Source organism: Aulostomus chinensis, chromosome 21 (genome assembly GCF_037954235.1).
Source record: "Aulostomus chinensis isolate RoL2024-O1b breed Wild chromosome 21, RoL_Achi_v1.0, whole genome shotgun sequence".
NCBI classification, from domain to species: Eukaryota; Metazoa; Chordata; class Actinopteri; order Syngnathiformes; family Aulostomidae; genus Aulostomus; species Aulostomus chinensis.
In genome coordinates this window covers 1,623,666-1,637,484 of record NC_141340.1, presented here as the reverse complement: position 1 = coordinate 1,637,484, position 13,819 = coordinate 1,623,666, and the positions used below count along the sequence as shown (strand labels likewise).

Below are 13,819 nucleotides of genomic sequence, written 5' to 3'. Positions count from 1 at the left end.
CTAACCCACAGTCCAGAGTAGGAGGGAGAGCTCCTAACGACTGGGTCAGCAGGTCGGGGGGGTCTGGGTTTAGGTCTTCATCAGCATTCCTGATCCCGATCCTGAATGTTTCATTACTTAGTAAACACAAACAAGACCCCCGATCACAAGACACCAGAGGTAAATATGAGAGTTTGAAGTGTGAATGAGAAAAACCATTCATCTGACAGGAAACTCCACAGGAGACGAGTAGGAGGAGGATGAAGGATAAAACAAGATGGGGTTTCTAGTCTCCATGACACATTCCAGCTCCCTCCAACTTCAGTGGGGGAGGGTCTCTCTCTCCTCACTTGCCCCTCCTAACACTCCTCCTCTTCCAGGGTGAACAAGGGGAAGATTCTCCTTTCACCCATGGATGGATTTTTATCTCTTCCACCATCATACATAAGCTAACGACCACGGAAGGACAACTATCAAGGCTAACGCTAACCGTTACCATCATTAACATTTCAATCACGTGACACGCAAACAAACACTCCCTCCTCCTGGATCACAACCGAAAACTACACATTTGGTTTTGCTTACGAGGTTTCAAATTAGCTGCAGATTGAAGTTTAAAAGACAGTTTCCTGTGTTTGATATTGTTGTGAAGACTGGATGTGTTCAATATTTACAAGCTCCATTCCAACTATAAACCCTCCCTTCAGTTCGGACATCTTAATCGGGTCCAGTTTTAGGTTCCTGGGTGGTTTGTGTTGGACCTCATTCCTCTTTAATCTCTCCAAATTTGAAGCCTTTGAAAACAGGATGCTGTTTTTTTTATTGAAAGTGAGGAATTTGCAGAGGGTCAACAGTCTGACTGTTACTATGATTCTGTCACACAAAAGCCTGAAAGTCTATGAGGTGAAGGTTTGATGTCACAGCCACACGTCTGAGCTTTATTTCTTTCATGGCTGCTAATGCTAACACCCACAAGTCTGAAACATCAGAGTCAATATCAATTGGACTACAATAACAACTCTGGTCTGACATGCTAACTTCCTGTTGGACTACTATAACAACTCTGGTCTGACATGCTAACTTCCTGTTGGACTACGATAACAACTCTGGTCTGACATGCTAACTTCCTGGTGGACTACTATAACAACTCTGTTCTGACATGCTAACTTCCTGTTGGACTACTACAACAACTCTGGTCTGACCTGCTAACTTCCTGTTGGACTACGATAACAACTCTGGTCTGACATGCTAACTTCCTGTTGGACTACGATAACAACTCTGGTCTGACATGCTAACTTCCTGTTGGACTACGATAACAACTCTGGTCTGACATGCTAACTTTCTGGTGGACTGCTATCACAACTCTGAATATAAGAATTTAACTTGTACCTCATTCTTATTCCAGTAAGATTCTCTCACATTGAATCTGTTCTTGGGAGTGTGTGTCTGTGTGTGTACTTCTACCTGATTGAGGACACTGTCTTAAACATGTCTTAATTTTAGAACTAGGTTTAGCATGCCTTTAGATGTCCGTGAATGTCCTCACAAAGACAGCTGTGAAGATGTGCACAAGTTTGGGGAGCTGTGATTGGTCGGTTCCTGGAGAGTGAAATGCATTCAGGAAAAGTGGCGCCGAGTTGGAGAGATTACATCATCACCCTGTGACCTCACAATGGCAACATCCACAATGCTTCTCTCACAATACGCCCAGGCCAGCGCCACAAACACCACCAGGAACTAAACTGGGATGAAGATCACTCTTCTCTTCCCCTCTGATTATACGCCTGCTCTCCCTCGCTCGCTCGATTCCTCGTCCTATCAATCAATACTCGCCCTCGCCATCCATCAATATCCACTCAAACCAGCGTGGGAGGAGCAGAGGTTTCCATTTTAGCTGTTTGGCCTTAGCACACTTCCGCCCTCTCTCACTCTCTCTCCCTCTCTCTCTCACTCTCCCTCTCTCTCTCTCTCACACACACACACACACACACACACACACACACACACACACACACACACAAGCACACACGGATGACCGCAGATGGAGCCAAACAGCCGCTAAGTGCTGGACCCTGAACACTAAAATCGGAAACAAAATAAGAACCAACAAAATGTCCAGAGCTGACTAGGACTTGTGTTTCAGGCCCAGTGACAGAATAACACAATGACATCATTAATGACATCAACATACACAACGTCAACAACAGCAGGAGTGACATCACGACCTCTGCCTGAACAATAATACATCAACGGAGATGATTTAAAACCTTTTATCACAACACATAAAGCATGGAATGTTAAAAAATTACAGTCTCAACCACTGTTCGATGTTTCTGATGGGAAGACTCTCGGCTCCTGGTCGATATCGGCAGATATTGGTCATTGATATGTCGATCTGATGAGTAAAAACCGGCCTCTTCTGCGCTCATCTGTTGGGAGCGATGCAGTAAATATAGAATTTACAACCTTTTAAAATCATTTGGAAATGAGGAGAAACACGTCTTTGTTAGTATGTATAAAATATACATGCAGACTACACTGACATGAGTATCCATGGTATATATCAGCCAAGTCCCTTGTAAAAATATCAGGGTATTTGCAAAAACTGCAGCTAAAGTTCATGTAAATGCAACAAATCCATCATTTCAATAATTCTTCGTGATTTTATGAATGTTATTCAATACACTGGCAGATATCGCTGCCATTTCTATAAAAGCAGCTGTTGTTACAAGGTGCTTTTGGCCTTCTTGACTCCAGTTTGATGAGTTGTTCACACACTACACAGAACCTTTGTCAACAGACCCTTTTCTGACTTCTAGAGTTTCAAAGTAGTTTCTAAACACTTCTATTTTGAGGACAAGGTCCCTAAAAGGGAGTACTCGAAAGGCATAATACACTTTTGATGAAGTATTTCTTGAGTACTACACAGAAAAGTGTAGCATGTTTTCCTTCCAGGACAAGACAAGACACAAAACTGAAGCAACTATGTTTTTGTTTAGCCGTGAAAGGTCACGCACTTGGGGCGGAATGGGACACACAAGAGGTGGCGATAGGCGTGACACGGATGTCAGACATCCACTGGGACAGTCGTCGCTCAGGGAGACTTAATATTGACCTTCCTAACGTCCACGAACAACTCCTCATCTCAAATGAAAACACAAACTAGAACCGGAAAACAGATCTGACTTGCTCTCCAACTCTGGACACTCAGCTCGCTTCCAGATGAACGTTGGTGCCGGGGGGTGCAGTCGACCTTAAAGTGCCCTGATTCACCACACACACACCTGAACATGTTGAATATGAGAGTAGTGAGCCATATGTCTGTGTGTGTGGGCGTTTAAAGACACCAGAGAAAGTCTGTCCAGATGGCCGATGAAGATTAAACACCATCTGCCAGCGACGTACGCACACATGCACACATACACACACACACATGCACACACATACACACACACACACGCACACACGCGTGCACACATACATGCAGGGGCAGGATTGATTTATGGAATCTGAAAAATTACTTCTCTACTATGAAATGCATTACATGTCCAGCGTTTGTCTCAGAGAATCATGAATAATTGAGTTTTTCTGTGGTGATCAGTCAGGAGGATCCACATGTAACGTCCTACTGAATCACTGCAGCGAGTGTGTGTGAGCCTGTGTGTGCGTGTGAGAGAGAGAGACAGAGAGAAAGACAGACAGAGAGAGAGACAGAGACAGAGAGAGAGAGAGAAAGAGAGAGAGAATTAGAACTGACTTATTGTATCTTAGCCTACTGAGGCCCAGACCGGCACATACACCCAGACTGTTGATGGGAGAAAAGTCAAGTAGCGAGAGTGAACAAGTGAACCACTCAGGATGCCTCGGGGATTTAACAGCACAGTTCCAATTTTGAGCCTTGAAACGGGGACTGAGGAGTCATTTGGCCCCCCTGCGAGACTGTCCGGGTCAACTGGCCTCCCTCAGATGTCCAGCTTCACACGCCGAGCTGAGTCAAAGAGAGGACTCATCCGAAGTCCTGTTCCACGCCTCAGCTCATGGACCCTCCCCTTACCTGACAGCACCAGCTCCACTGGATTCGTCAGCCACAAGGATGAGTGAAGACCACTGGCGGTGGGTCAGTGTGCGCGCGCGTGTGTGTGTCTGTGCTGAGAAGAGTCCAACAGCTCTCAGTGAATGTGGAGATTTTGTCTGAAAACTTGAATTGCCACGGCAACTATTATTGACCTGAGAACAACCAACCAATGTCACGCCCACATATCGACGGTAAAAGGCATAATCTGCCATTTTTGTTCATCTGCTCCTGATTTTTGCCGTCACAATAAAAGCAGTAATGCTTTATCATCAAGCAGCTGCTTTAGGAGCCTGAAGCTCAACGGCCGGAGCAACGCATCACATGGTCCCGACACACCACTGATCTGAACCTGGTCAACCACTGGCAGGGTCACGTGATTAGGCATCAATGTTAACCCAACACATGACCAGAAATCAAGCTTTATACTGAAAAGCTAAGTAAAATCAAAAGAAGCTGTGGCTGGCTTGTTATTTTTAGTAGATAACCTGCCTTGATTGTATGTATTGCACACACACACACACACACACACACACACACACACACACACACACACACACACACAAATTCTAAGATCTTATTTGACTAAGACAGTAACTGGTGGTGACTGATGTTTATGTCCACCAACTCATCAGTAGATGCAACAAAGCAAAAAGAGAGTCATTCACATCTCGACCGACCACAATCACACTGTTTCACACTGACATCGTCTGACAGGTGAACTGAGGCGAAGTGAGCGGTTAATTACACAACTTCAAAGTAACTTGTCAGTAAGAGCATAAACAAGTCGAACATCATCATCATCATCATCATCATGAAGAACCATAAACCGGGAGCAGCCTGATGGTGCCGAGGTTACAGGTGACTGTTGGACCCACAGTGAATATGTGACCTCATCTTGTATGAAAGCATGACACCACACACACACACACACACACACACACACACACTCAACAGCAGATGGCAGCAGATGTTAGATGGTCCCTCAGAGAGCAGCAATGTTCTTAAATTTGTCTGGAAAACATTTTCTGCCTTGCTGGGGGGCATAATAATGTGTGTGTGTGTGTGTGTGTGTGTGTGTGTGTGTGTGTGTGTGTGTGTGTGTGTGTGTGTGTGTGTGTGTGTGCGTGCTTGGTGTTGCAGTCACATCCGCACTCGTGAGTGTGACTTGACTCAACTATGAGCAACAGGCGAGAGCGAGGGAGCTACAGTATGATGGAGGTGTTTGTGAATGATTACTAAACTTGCGTACATCTAAATATGTCAGAGACATCTTACAGTGAAAAACATATCCAGGAAGAGCCCAGGTGAGATTAAGATGAGGATTAAGGGTCAAGTATTGTCTGTTCGACACTCAAGACTTTCAGCAGCGTGAGAGAGAAGGCAGCTCCACCCTCAGTTGAGCTGGTGGAATAATCCAGTTCACTCATTAACAGCGTTGTAATATATTCATCCTCACTCACACACACATAATGAGATTCAAACCGTTAGCACATCTAACAGGGTGTGTGTGTGTGTGTGTGTGTGTGTGTGTGTGGACTCTGGAGACTGAGGTAATGAGTGCTCAGCTCTCCTCAGACAGCCGATCCATAAGCCATCTCCTCTGCATTTAAAAATCGATGCATGCAGCTGCCCGGCCTGCCTGCCACCGACACACACACACACACACACACACACACACACACACACACACACACACACACACACACACACACACACACACAGAGCTATATGTTTCTAATGATATTAAAGGCACTTTTATCTAAGGCTACACAAACATGTCAAGTGATGGATTTGTCACTCATCACTTTGTGCCGGTGGACACTCCAGCATCTGGTTGCCATGGTAACCCTTGTGTATCACCCCCAACCCTCAATGTTTCAGAGTAAAACAGATACATCGTTAGTGCATCTGGACAAGGCGACACTTTGTCCGCGCTCAAGTTCTTTGAGTTAACTGGTTTGAGTCAAGTTCCTGGACACTAACCAGCTGTGTCAACCGACGCATGTTTTCCTGAGGTCCCTGAAATACACCCCCTTACAGCTTAAATTCAGAATTTTTAACAGCAGACTTACAGTCAAATTGTATTGATTGGTAAAGGCTTGGTACGGTTCAATTAGTCAAGCGCATGGAAATATGGGAGTGAAAACATACCAGAATAAGCTTAAGTTCAATTTATAACTGTGGTTCTTCCTGACCATGGTGTTGAACTGTAGAGAGGGAAGTCAGGACGCAAAACACAAACTGATAGAAATCAACAGTCCACAAAAGACGGCCAGCCACACTGGTAACAACATGGAGAGAGTGGTTCACCCATCACGAGTGGACACCAACCAAAGAGAGCGAACACAGTAGTTTTACTGCAGTGACAAGCGCCTCTGTTCTACAGTTGTTACTCCATGGTACTTTGTTTTCTGCTTTTTAAGTACAACAACAACAACAACAACAAAGTAGAAATTCCAAACTGAGACACAGGAAGTAACAGCAGAGGTGATGCAAACGGAGGGAAAGTGGTTCAGCATGTTCCAAACCACAGAACAAGTGCTGCGGGTGTACGATGATGAAGATGATCACTAATAAATGATTATACTGAGCAGAGCCCAGGATCTGAGGGAGGGTTGTTTTGTTGCTATCGGATGACTCATAATTCTAATAGCCAGCTTCACTTTCATAGCCGCAATTATCTTGCAGGAGTAGGCGTTCGTTTACCCAAACAGAGAGAAAAACTCAGTGTCACACGTCGCTGCACTAACAACCGGAAGACATGTTGACATGTCAATACATTCAATCTGACAAAAGCTGCAATCGGACAGACACACCGTTGTCAACACACACGCGTGCTGGGCTCGTCGACACCTGAAGCTGATCCGCAATGTCAGGAAACACTCTCTGGATGCTCCTCGCTGTGTGATCAGTGATGGGAGCTGAACTTACATTGCAGGCTGGCATGGAGTCGTCGTCGCCCACATCCTCAGGATCATGATGAGCATCCTGTAATCACACACACACACAAGCGTCACACATCAGTTTGAAACAATGGTGACAGGGCTGCTGCGTCACTCTGCTGCTGCTGCAGGTTAAAACTCCTCCACACGGCCGTTGAGAATCATGAGCGCAGCAGCAGACGGATCATCTCTGAACACTTCCTCACTGGGGGCTTTAGCGTAAAATAAATCGCAGCTGTGTCAGGACGGGCCACCGTCTCAGTGACTTTTCATGAATATCACATGAGATACGTCAGTACGAAAACATGGCACTCACAACACGGGCGTCGGTCATGTGGATGGAAATACGCTGACGTCAGGTTAAAACCCCACTCTGAACAACACGCTGCCACGTAAACAGCCACCTGGAAGCAGTACTTCACCCAAATACTCTCCAGTACTCACAAATAGGAGTATTCATCTCACTAAGAGGTTTTTCCTGCCCTCATCACTTCTTAGTGACTCCAGAGTGCATTGAGAACCAGCCACGTATGTTTAGCTTGGAGCTAACGGAGACTGATGGCTAACAGCAGCTAAACTGTCCTAAAACGTCCGTTCAGAAACTCTGCAGGTCGCCTGGTCAAATCCAGGTCTTCCTAATCCAGATCTATGACCACTGACCCGCAATCCCTTTGATTGAAGAAAAAATTAACACTTTTGGCTTGTTAGCCGCCGTTAGCTTCAAGCAACTGTTACGAACTCCTGCATGAATGAACATAGCACTGGAGTGGGGGCGTGTCTTTAGTCATCAGCCAGACTTTGCTCTGGTGGATGTAAGCAGGACGATGATTTAATATTCTAGAACAAACTCATGTGAAGATCTGATCAGGAATATTGTCTCATTTAGAATAAGGCTTTGTGTCGTCAAGGTGGAGCATGTCTGCTTCAGATCTGATTCCTGTCGTCCTCCTTCAGTCAAGCAAACCACGCAAAGTCTTTTACTTTGAAAAGCCTGCCATCATCTCCTTCCTGCTCCCTGAACCACTGGAATCAAGTCAGAATTCTTAAGTCCCCAGACGGCTGCAGCATGAGCTTCATGAGCGGGGCCACCCGACTCCAGGCGCATCCACCGCGTCTGCTCCATCAAATGGGAAAAACAAAAACAACAGATCCGAATTAGCATTACGTAAGGAAGATTAGCAGCCTGTCTGCTCTCCTGCTGGAACAGCAGCTGTGATTCAGACACTGATAGCACTGATACTCCCGCTGACAAAAACAATCATGACAATAAAGGCGATTATAGTGATTATTTACTTTGCCAGTAAGTGCAGGGCCAGGCAGTAAGCCTGAAAACTGCTCAACAGGAGGGGCGACTCGGAGCGGAACGAATAAAAGAGAGAGTTAGAAAGAGGATAGCGAGGAATTATGATGAGAGAGAGGAAGACAGACAGGAGGTGATCATTTATCATTTCAGTCAATGTCATTGATTAAAGTGGAACTGAACCTCTATTGTCAACGTGCGTATTATGAACACACCGGTGAAAAGATTCAGTTCACCCATGACTGAACTGTTACATTCTGATTAACTTATACATGAACATGATTCCTCCCATCAGCCTTCCAACGTCCGTGTGACTGCACCACCGGCCGTCCTGCCTCTGAGGTGTCACATGGCACCTAAATCACCCTGACTCATACGAATACTTTGGCCCGACGCAGCGTCTCAGTCCACATTCTTATTCCATATTTGACTAAAAATTTAAAAATCAAACAAACCTGCAGCCCTTGACAGTGTCCTGCTGCAAGTCTGTAACCACCAGGTGGCGCTATGACTAAGACTCAGCTTGTAGACTCTTGTAGACAGGACTCTCATCAAAGATCTGATCATGTGACTCTAGTTACTTCAGCTTCCTGTTGGATATCAAACACAACCGCCTCCTCGCCACGGTAACCTCTCAGTCTTCTCAGTAGCCTGCCACCAGATGGCGCAATGACTCATCTGACCCAAACCTTAATGGACTGTCCGTGGCCCAGGCTCCGCCCCTCCAGCACGTGTCCTCACAGTTTCTGCATAGTTGTGCTGAGGTCACTTAGTGCAGGTGCCACGATGATGAACGTGTACTGGAGAAATCAGAGTAAATACTCATCGCACTGTCGTCCTGTCTGTTTCCAGGTACTTTAGCAAAAACATCAAATGACACGGCAACCAATTATAAGCATTTTACATATTTGGTGTCAGCCTATTTTAAGTCAGCGGGGTTTTTTTTCACTCATTACCCAAACCGAAGAAGGAAAACACGTATGTCCCTGTGTCCAGTCTCTAAAAACTCATCCCTACATCTTCTCCCTCTTATCCTGTTGAGGGTGGTGGGGGTGGAGCCTATCCCAGCAGCCTTCCCCCTGGACAGGTCACCAGTCCATGGCAGGGCCAACACATAGAGACAGACAACCATTGGCTCTCCCAGCCACGCCTACGGTCAATTTAGAGTCTGGATTAACCTGGTCCCTCTTGATGTCTTTGGACTGTGGAGGAAGCTGGAGTACCAGAGAGAACCCAGCAGGAACAGGGAGAACATGGAGACTCACCCAGAAAGACCCCGTGCTGCAGCCGGGGCTCCACCCACAACCTTCTTGCTGGGGGGCCACAGTGAGGACCACTGCTCCACCGGGCCGCCTTGGTACAACATCTCATCCAGAAAAACTTCTTACACTCAACAGAGTTGCAGTATATGCAAATAGAGTAGTTTTACTCAGCTATTATATCAGGACACCTGAGTCTCTTAAAGAAACCCCTTCACGTTTAGGGAAAGTCTGCTGACTCACACAGAAAGACCCCGTGCTGCAGCCGGGGCTCCACCCACAACCTTCTTGCTGGGGGCCACAGGGAGGACCACTGCTCCACCGGGCCGCTGTCTCTACAAAATCAAACTAATCAGTTCTATTTTCCACTCACTTTAGTGAACGTCTGCAAGGAACTCAAGACACTTGATTGTTCATCCAGAACGTTTAGGTTTTATTGAAATGTTTTCTTATTTTCAGTCTCTTCAAAGATTGCGCTGACCGCACTTTTTAAGATGTGCTGTTATAAACTGCTCCTACATAAACGCTCCTCTACACACGTTCACGTGAAAGCAATTTGGTCACATTTACTGCAACTGAATATCGGCCCCAGGCAGCCGTCGTCATGGACGCAGGTTAATACGGCCCAGACAGGGGCCTCAGACGTACCTCAGAACCAGAACGGGTTTCACTCAAGTCTCTTCTTTATTTATGATGAGGACACCATACGTTAGTAATTTTACAGGTCGTATTCAAACAAAGACATCACACATCTGTATATGTATAAACATACATGTATACACATATATGTATATACGAACATGTGTATATACACACATATATATGTATGTTTATACACACACACACACCCCCAGCGACCCTCAACAGATAGCAGTACAGAAAATGGATGGATGCACTGGTAAATATCAGCTAGTAGCAAAATCTGTTCAAGTTTCAGAGAAAATGATCGGCTGTCGTTCCTCCCTGGACAAACAAACTCTCAGCCTCCACCCTGAAAAACACAATCTGTCCGTCCCTGCTTTCAATGCTAACAAACTAAAATCATCTCTGATATTTTACAGACATGAACGGGTAAAAATAGCTCGTAGTTGCAGCCCTGAGGGTTCATTCATCAGTGTAGCCGTCCGCTCGTTGACTCCGTCTTTGTTTCGACGGAACCTCGCTGCTCTTTGTGAGAGGGATGAAAGATGAAAGTCTTCAGGGCAAAAATCCCACACAAGCGTCTTTTTCTCCGCTACACAACGCCACCACAGGCTTCTTGGGGCTACGCGTGGTTTCTGTCTGGTGGCAAAGCTGGTGTGACAGCTTCCACGCCACTTTCAAGCACATCAGCTCACGAAGTGTGACGCAGGGGTCAAAGGTTACCCTGCACAGAGTGTCAGCAGGTTGTGGTCTGGCGAGAAGAGAAGGGGCGGGGCTGGGAACGCTGCAAGCAGGTACCAGCTTGTCGGGAGGCGAAGAGTGTGACTCAGTACATTTTTGTGTTTGAGCCAATCAGAGTGACAGACACGCCGCCATTTCTGTATTCTGACACCTCATACAGGAAGTGGATAGGCGCTTCCTGATCTGTGCAGTGGTAACCGCCTCCTGCTCTTTGTCAAGATTTTATAACACATGTGACGGAAGAAGAAACACACGCAGGAGCTCCAGAAATCTCTCCTCACGACGTTTCCTGCACGCAAACGTGTCATAAAACACACAAAAAAAGATCACATCACCTGTGTTTGTCTGTGGTTAACACAGGAAACCCAGAGATGATCACTTCCTGTCGGACAACAACACTACCCTGTCCGTAACTTGCGAATCTCATGCTAGACTACAACATTAGCCTATCGCTGACTTGCTAACTTCCTGTGCTGCTCTACAGAGACTGAAAGAGGACTCACCATGGTAGAAGGAATCGTCGTACTCGTGTCACACAAACTACCTTTGAATCACAGTTTTGTGTACTTTGACACGTCCATCTTGTCTGGAGTATTTCAGTAACACACACAGAGTGGTGTTGTGATATTTCATGACATCTGCATCTGATTTAGTGTCATTTTTAACATCTGTTGGGGTCAAAGGTCACCTAGAGATGAGTGTCCTTACTCCAGAGTAAAACTGCGTGTTCATCAAATTTGTTCTTTTCCTTCCTGTATTTGTACGTGATGTCATTATGTGGTACTTTTAACTCCAGTAGGTGCAAATATGGTGGTATTTTTGGAGAGTTGTAGTTCTTAGACAGCATTTGTGGCATCCACCGAAAGATGGACCATCACATTACTGCATTCTGAGGTATTTTAACCTCAGAACTTACAATACTGTGCAGTTGTAATAATCTACTTCGGGTTTTAATACTTCTACAGAGATTCTAAGATTTTTTTGTGTTCTAAAGTTAGTATTTTGGATCATGGTGGAGTTTTTTGGTTTAATCTCATTCAAAATCCTTCAAATGCGGCTGATGCCATTGTAGTAGCAGCAGTAGAAGTGGCAGTGGTAAACCACTCTTTCACAGTATTAGTACCACAGAACCAGAGGTGTTTTATGAGGGTCTCACCTCTCCAGCCGTCCCCCCCACCGGCATCTTCTGCCAGGGATCTGCCAACTGAGCCAGCGGCATCTCCTCCTCCTCCTCCTCCTCTTCCTTCCTCTTCTCCTTCACTCCTCTTCCTTCCCTCCGTCGACACTTTCACTCCGCCCGGTTCTCCTCTTTCTTCCCTCTTTTTTTCTTCTATTTTTAAAAGAAAAAATGTTCAGCTAGTTCCGCGTCTCTCTCTCTTCTCCCCGCGTGTCGGAACCGCCGCGGAGCCACTGGGCTACTCAAGCCGAGCGAACACCGCCTAACTCCGGATCTGTGGTGGCGCCGAGTCCGCCCCTTCCTCCGGAGAGACAAACATGAGAGCGCGCGGAGCGAGGACGCCCTTTTTCGGAAACCAATTGACTCAACACACACACACACACACACACACACACACAAACACACACACACTTACACTCTCTCACCCGCACACACAAACACACTCTCACGCAGAAGACACACTTATCTCCTCATCTGTCTCACCCGCCACCGCTCTCTCTCTCTCTCTCTCTCTCTCTCTCTCTCTCTCTCTCATACACACACACACACACACACACACAGTCTCACTTCCGTTATTTCCCAATATGGCGGCCGGTGTCGGTTTACCTGTCCGTCAGACCGGCTGCGTCACGCTGACGTAAAACACGTTGTATTTGGATTACCAAAAAAAGTTGTGCGCGCGCCCGCGCTTGTGTTTATTTCGAGCATTTTCCGGCCAATTAGGCTCCGGTCCGCGTGCGACTGAACACATTGGACACATCAGATGGACGAGCGACTTCATATCGAAGCCCTGCAGTTCGGCCAGAAGTTTCCAAGGTCAACGGTCCGTTCAGGCTCACAGCAGCAAGTTTGTTTGGTTGCTGTCACACTTTGTTCGTTTATCGGTCGATTATTCATTTCTTGAATCGATTCAGTTCATTTTTCCGGTTTTCCGGGTGTCATTGATGCTCTCATCCAGAGAAGTTTATCTGGTTAACTGATCAATAATGCAGGCGTCTGCTATCATCCATGATATTCTGCTAGTTTTATACTCATAAATAAATCAACTTAGTTACAACTGCATATCCTTAAAGGTAGTAAAAGTTAGTTTTCCATTAATCTCATTATCGAGCGAATTCAGAACAGTATTTCTGATTCCTTGACACAAACCTGACATGTTAATGGCATTTCAAAGTTGGCAAGGTATTTTAGAACTCTTTAAATATTTTCTGAAGTGCATCTGATGAGGAAATTCAAACTCAGTCGAGGTCGATCTCAGTATCCGAGCAAATGAATTCTTCTGTTTTGTTAGAAAACTTCGGACTGTTGATGCAACCGGGAGAAATTTAAACAAGTCACTCAGGAGTTTTAGAGAATTTGCAATACAAGACGTATTTCCTCATTTTTAGCTTTGAATTAAAGTTAATTCCTGAGTTGAAGACTGAGAATTCGGAATAATTTTGACATTTTTATGACTAGTGTTCAAATCATGAAGTGTTTTTTTGTGCCTGAACTGTGTTGCTCGGTTGCCCTGACTACAGATAAACACAAGCTACGTTTACAATCAGACACCGACCTCTAGTGGCAGGAGGAGGAACAACCACATACACCTGATTCCTACTGTGATCCTTTGGCTGAAGATCAAGTATTTGCCAATACCTCAAAATCTGGCGTTATATTACTTCTAAATGAATAGACTCAGGAATTATGACTATGACATCATTT

At 45.6% G+C, this 13,819-nt stretch overlaps 1 protein-coding gene across 1 annotated transcript in view; it reads right to left on the bottom strand.

The window, feature by feature from the left end:
* rps6ka3b (ribosomal protein S6 kinase A3b) overlaps nucleotides 1-12,640 on the bottom strand; it is a 40,118-nt gene extending 27,478 nt beyond the window's left edge. Inside the window, exons 1-2 of the mRNA XM_086192172.1 lie at nucleotides 12,095-12,640; nucleotides 6,986-7,042 (exon numbers count right to left, since the gene is read on the bottom strand). Of these exons, the coding sequence (XP_086048298.1) occupies nucleotides 6,986-7,042; nucleotides 12,095-12,157 (120 nt within the window). The 5' untranslated portion in view covers nucleotides 12,158-12,640. The remainder of the gene's footprint in view (nucleotides 1-6,985; nucleotides 7,043-12,094) is intronic.
* Nucleotides 12,641-13,819: the final 1,179 nt, after the last annotated feature.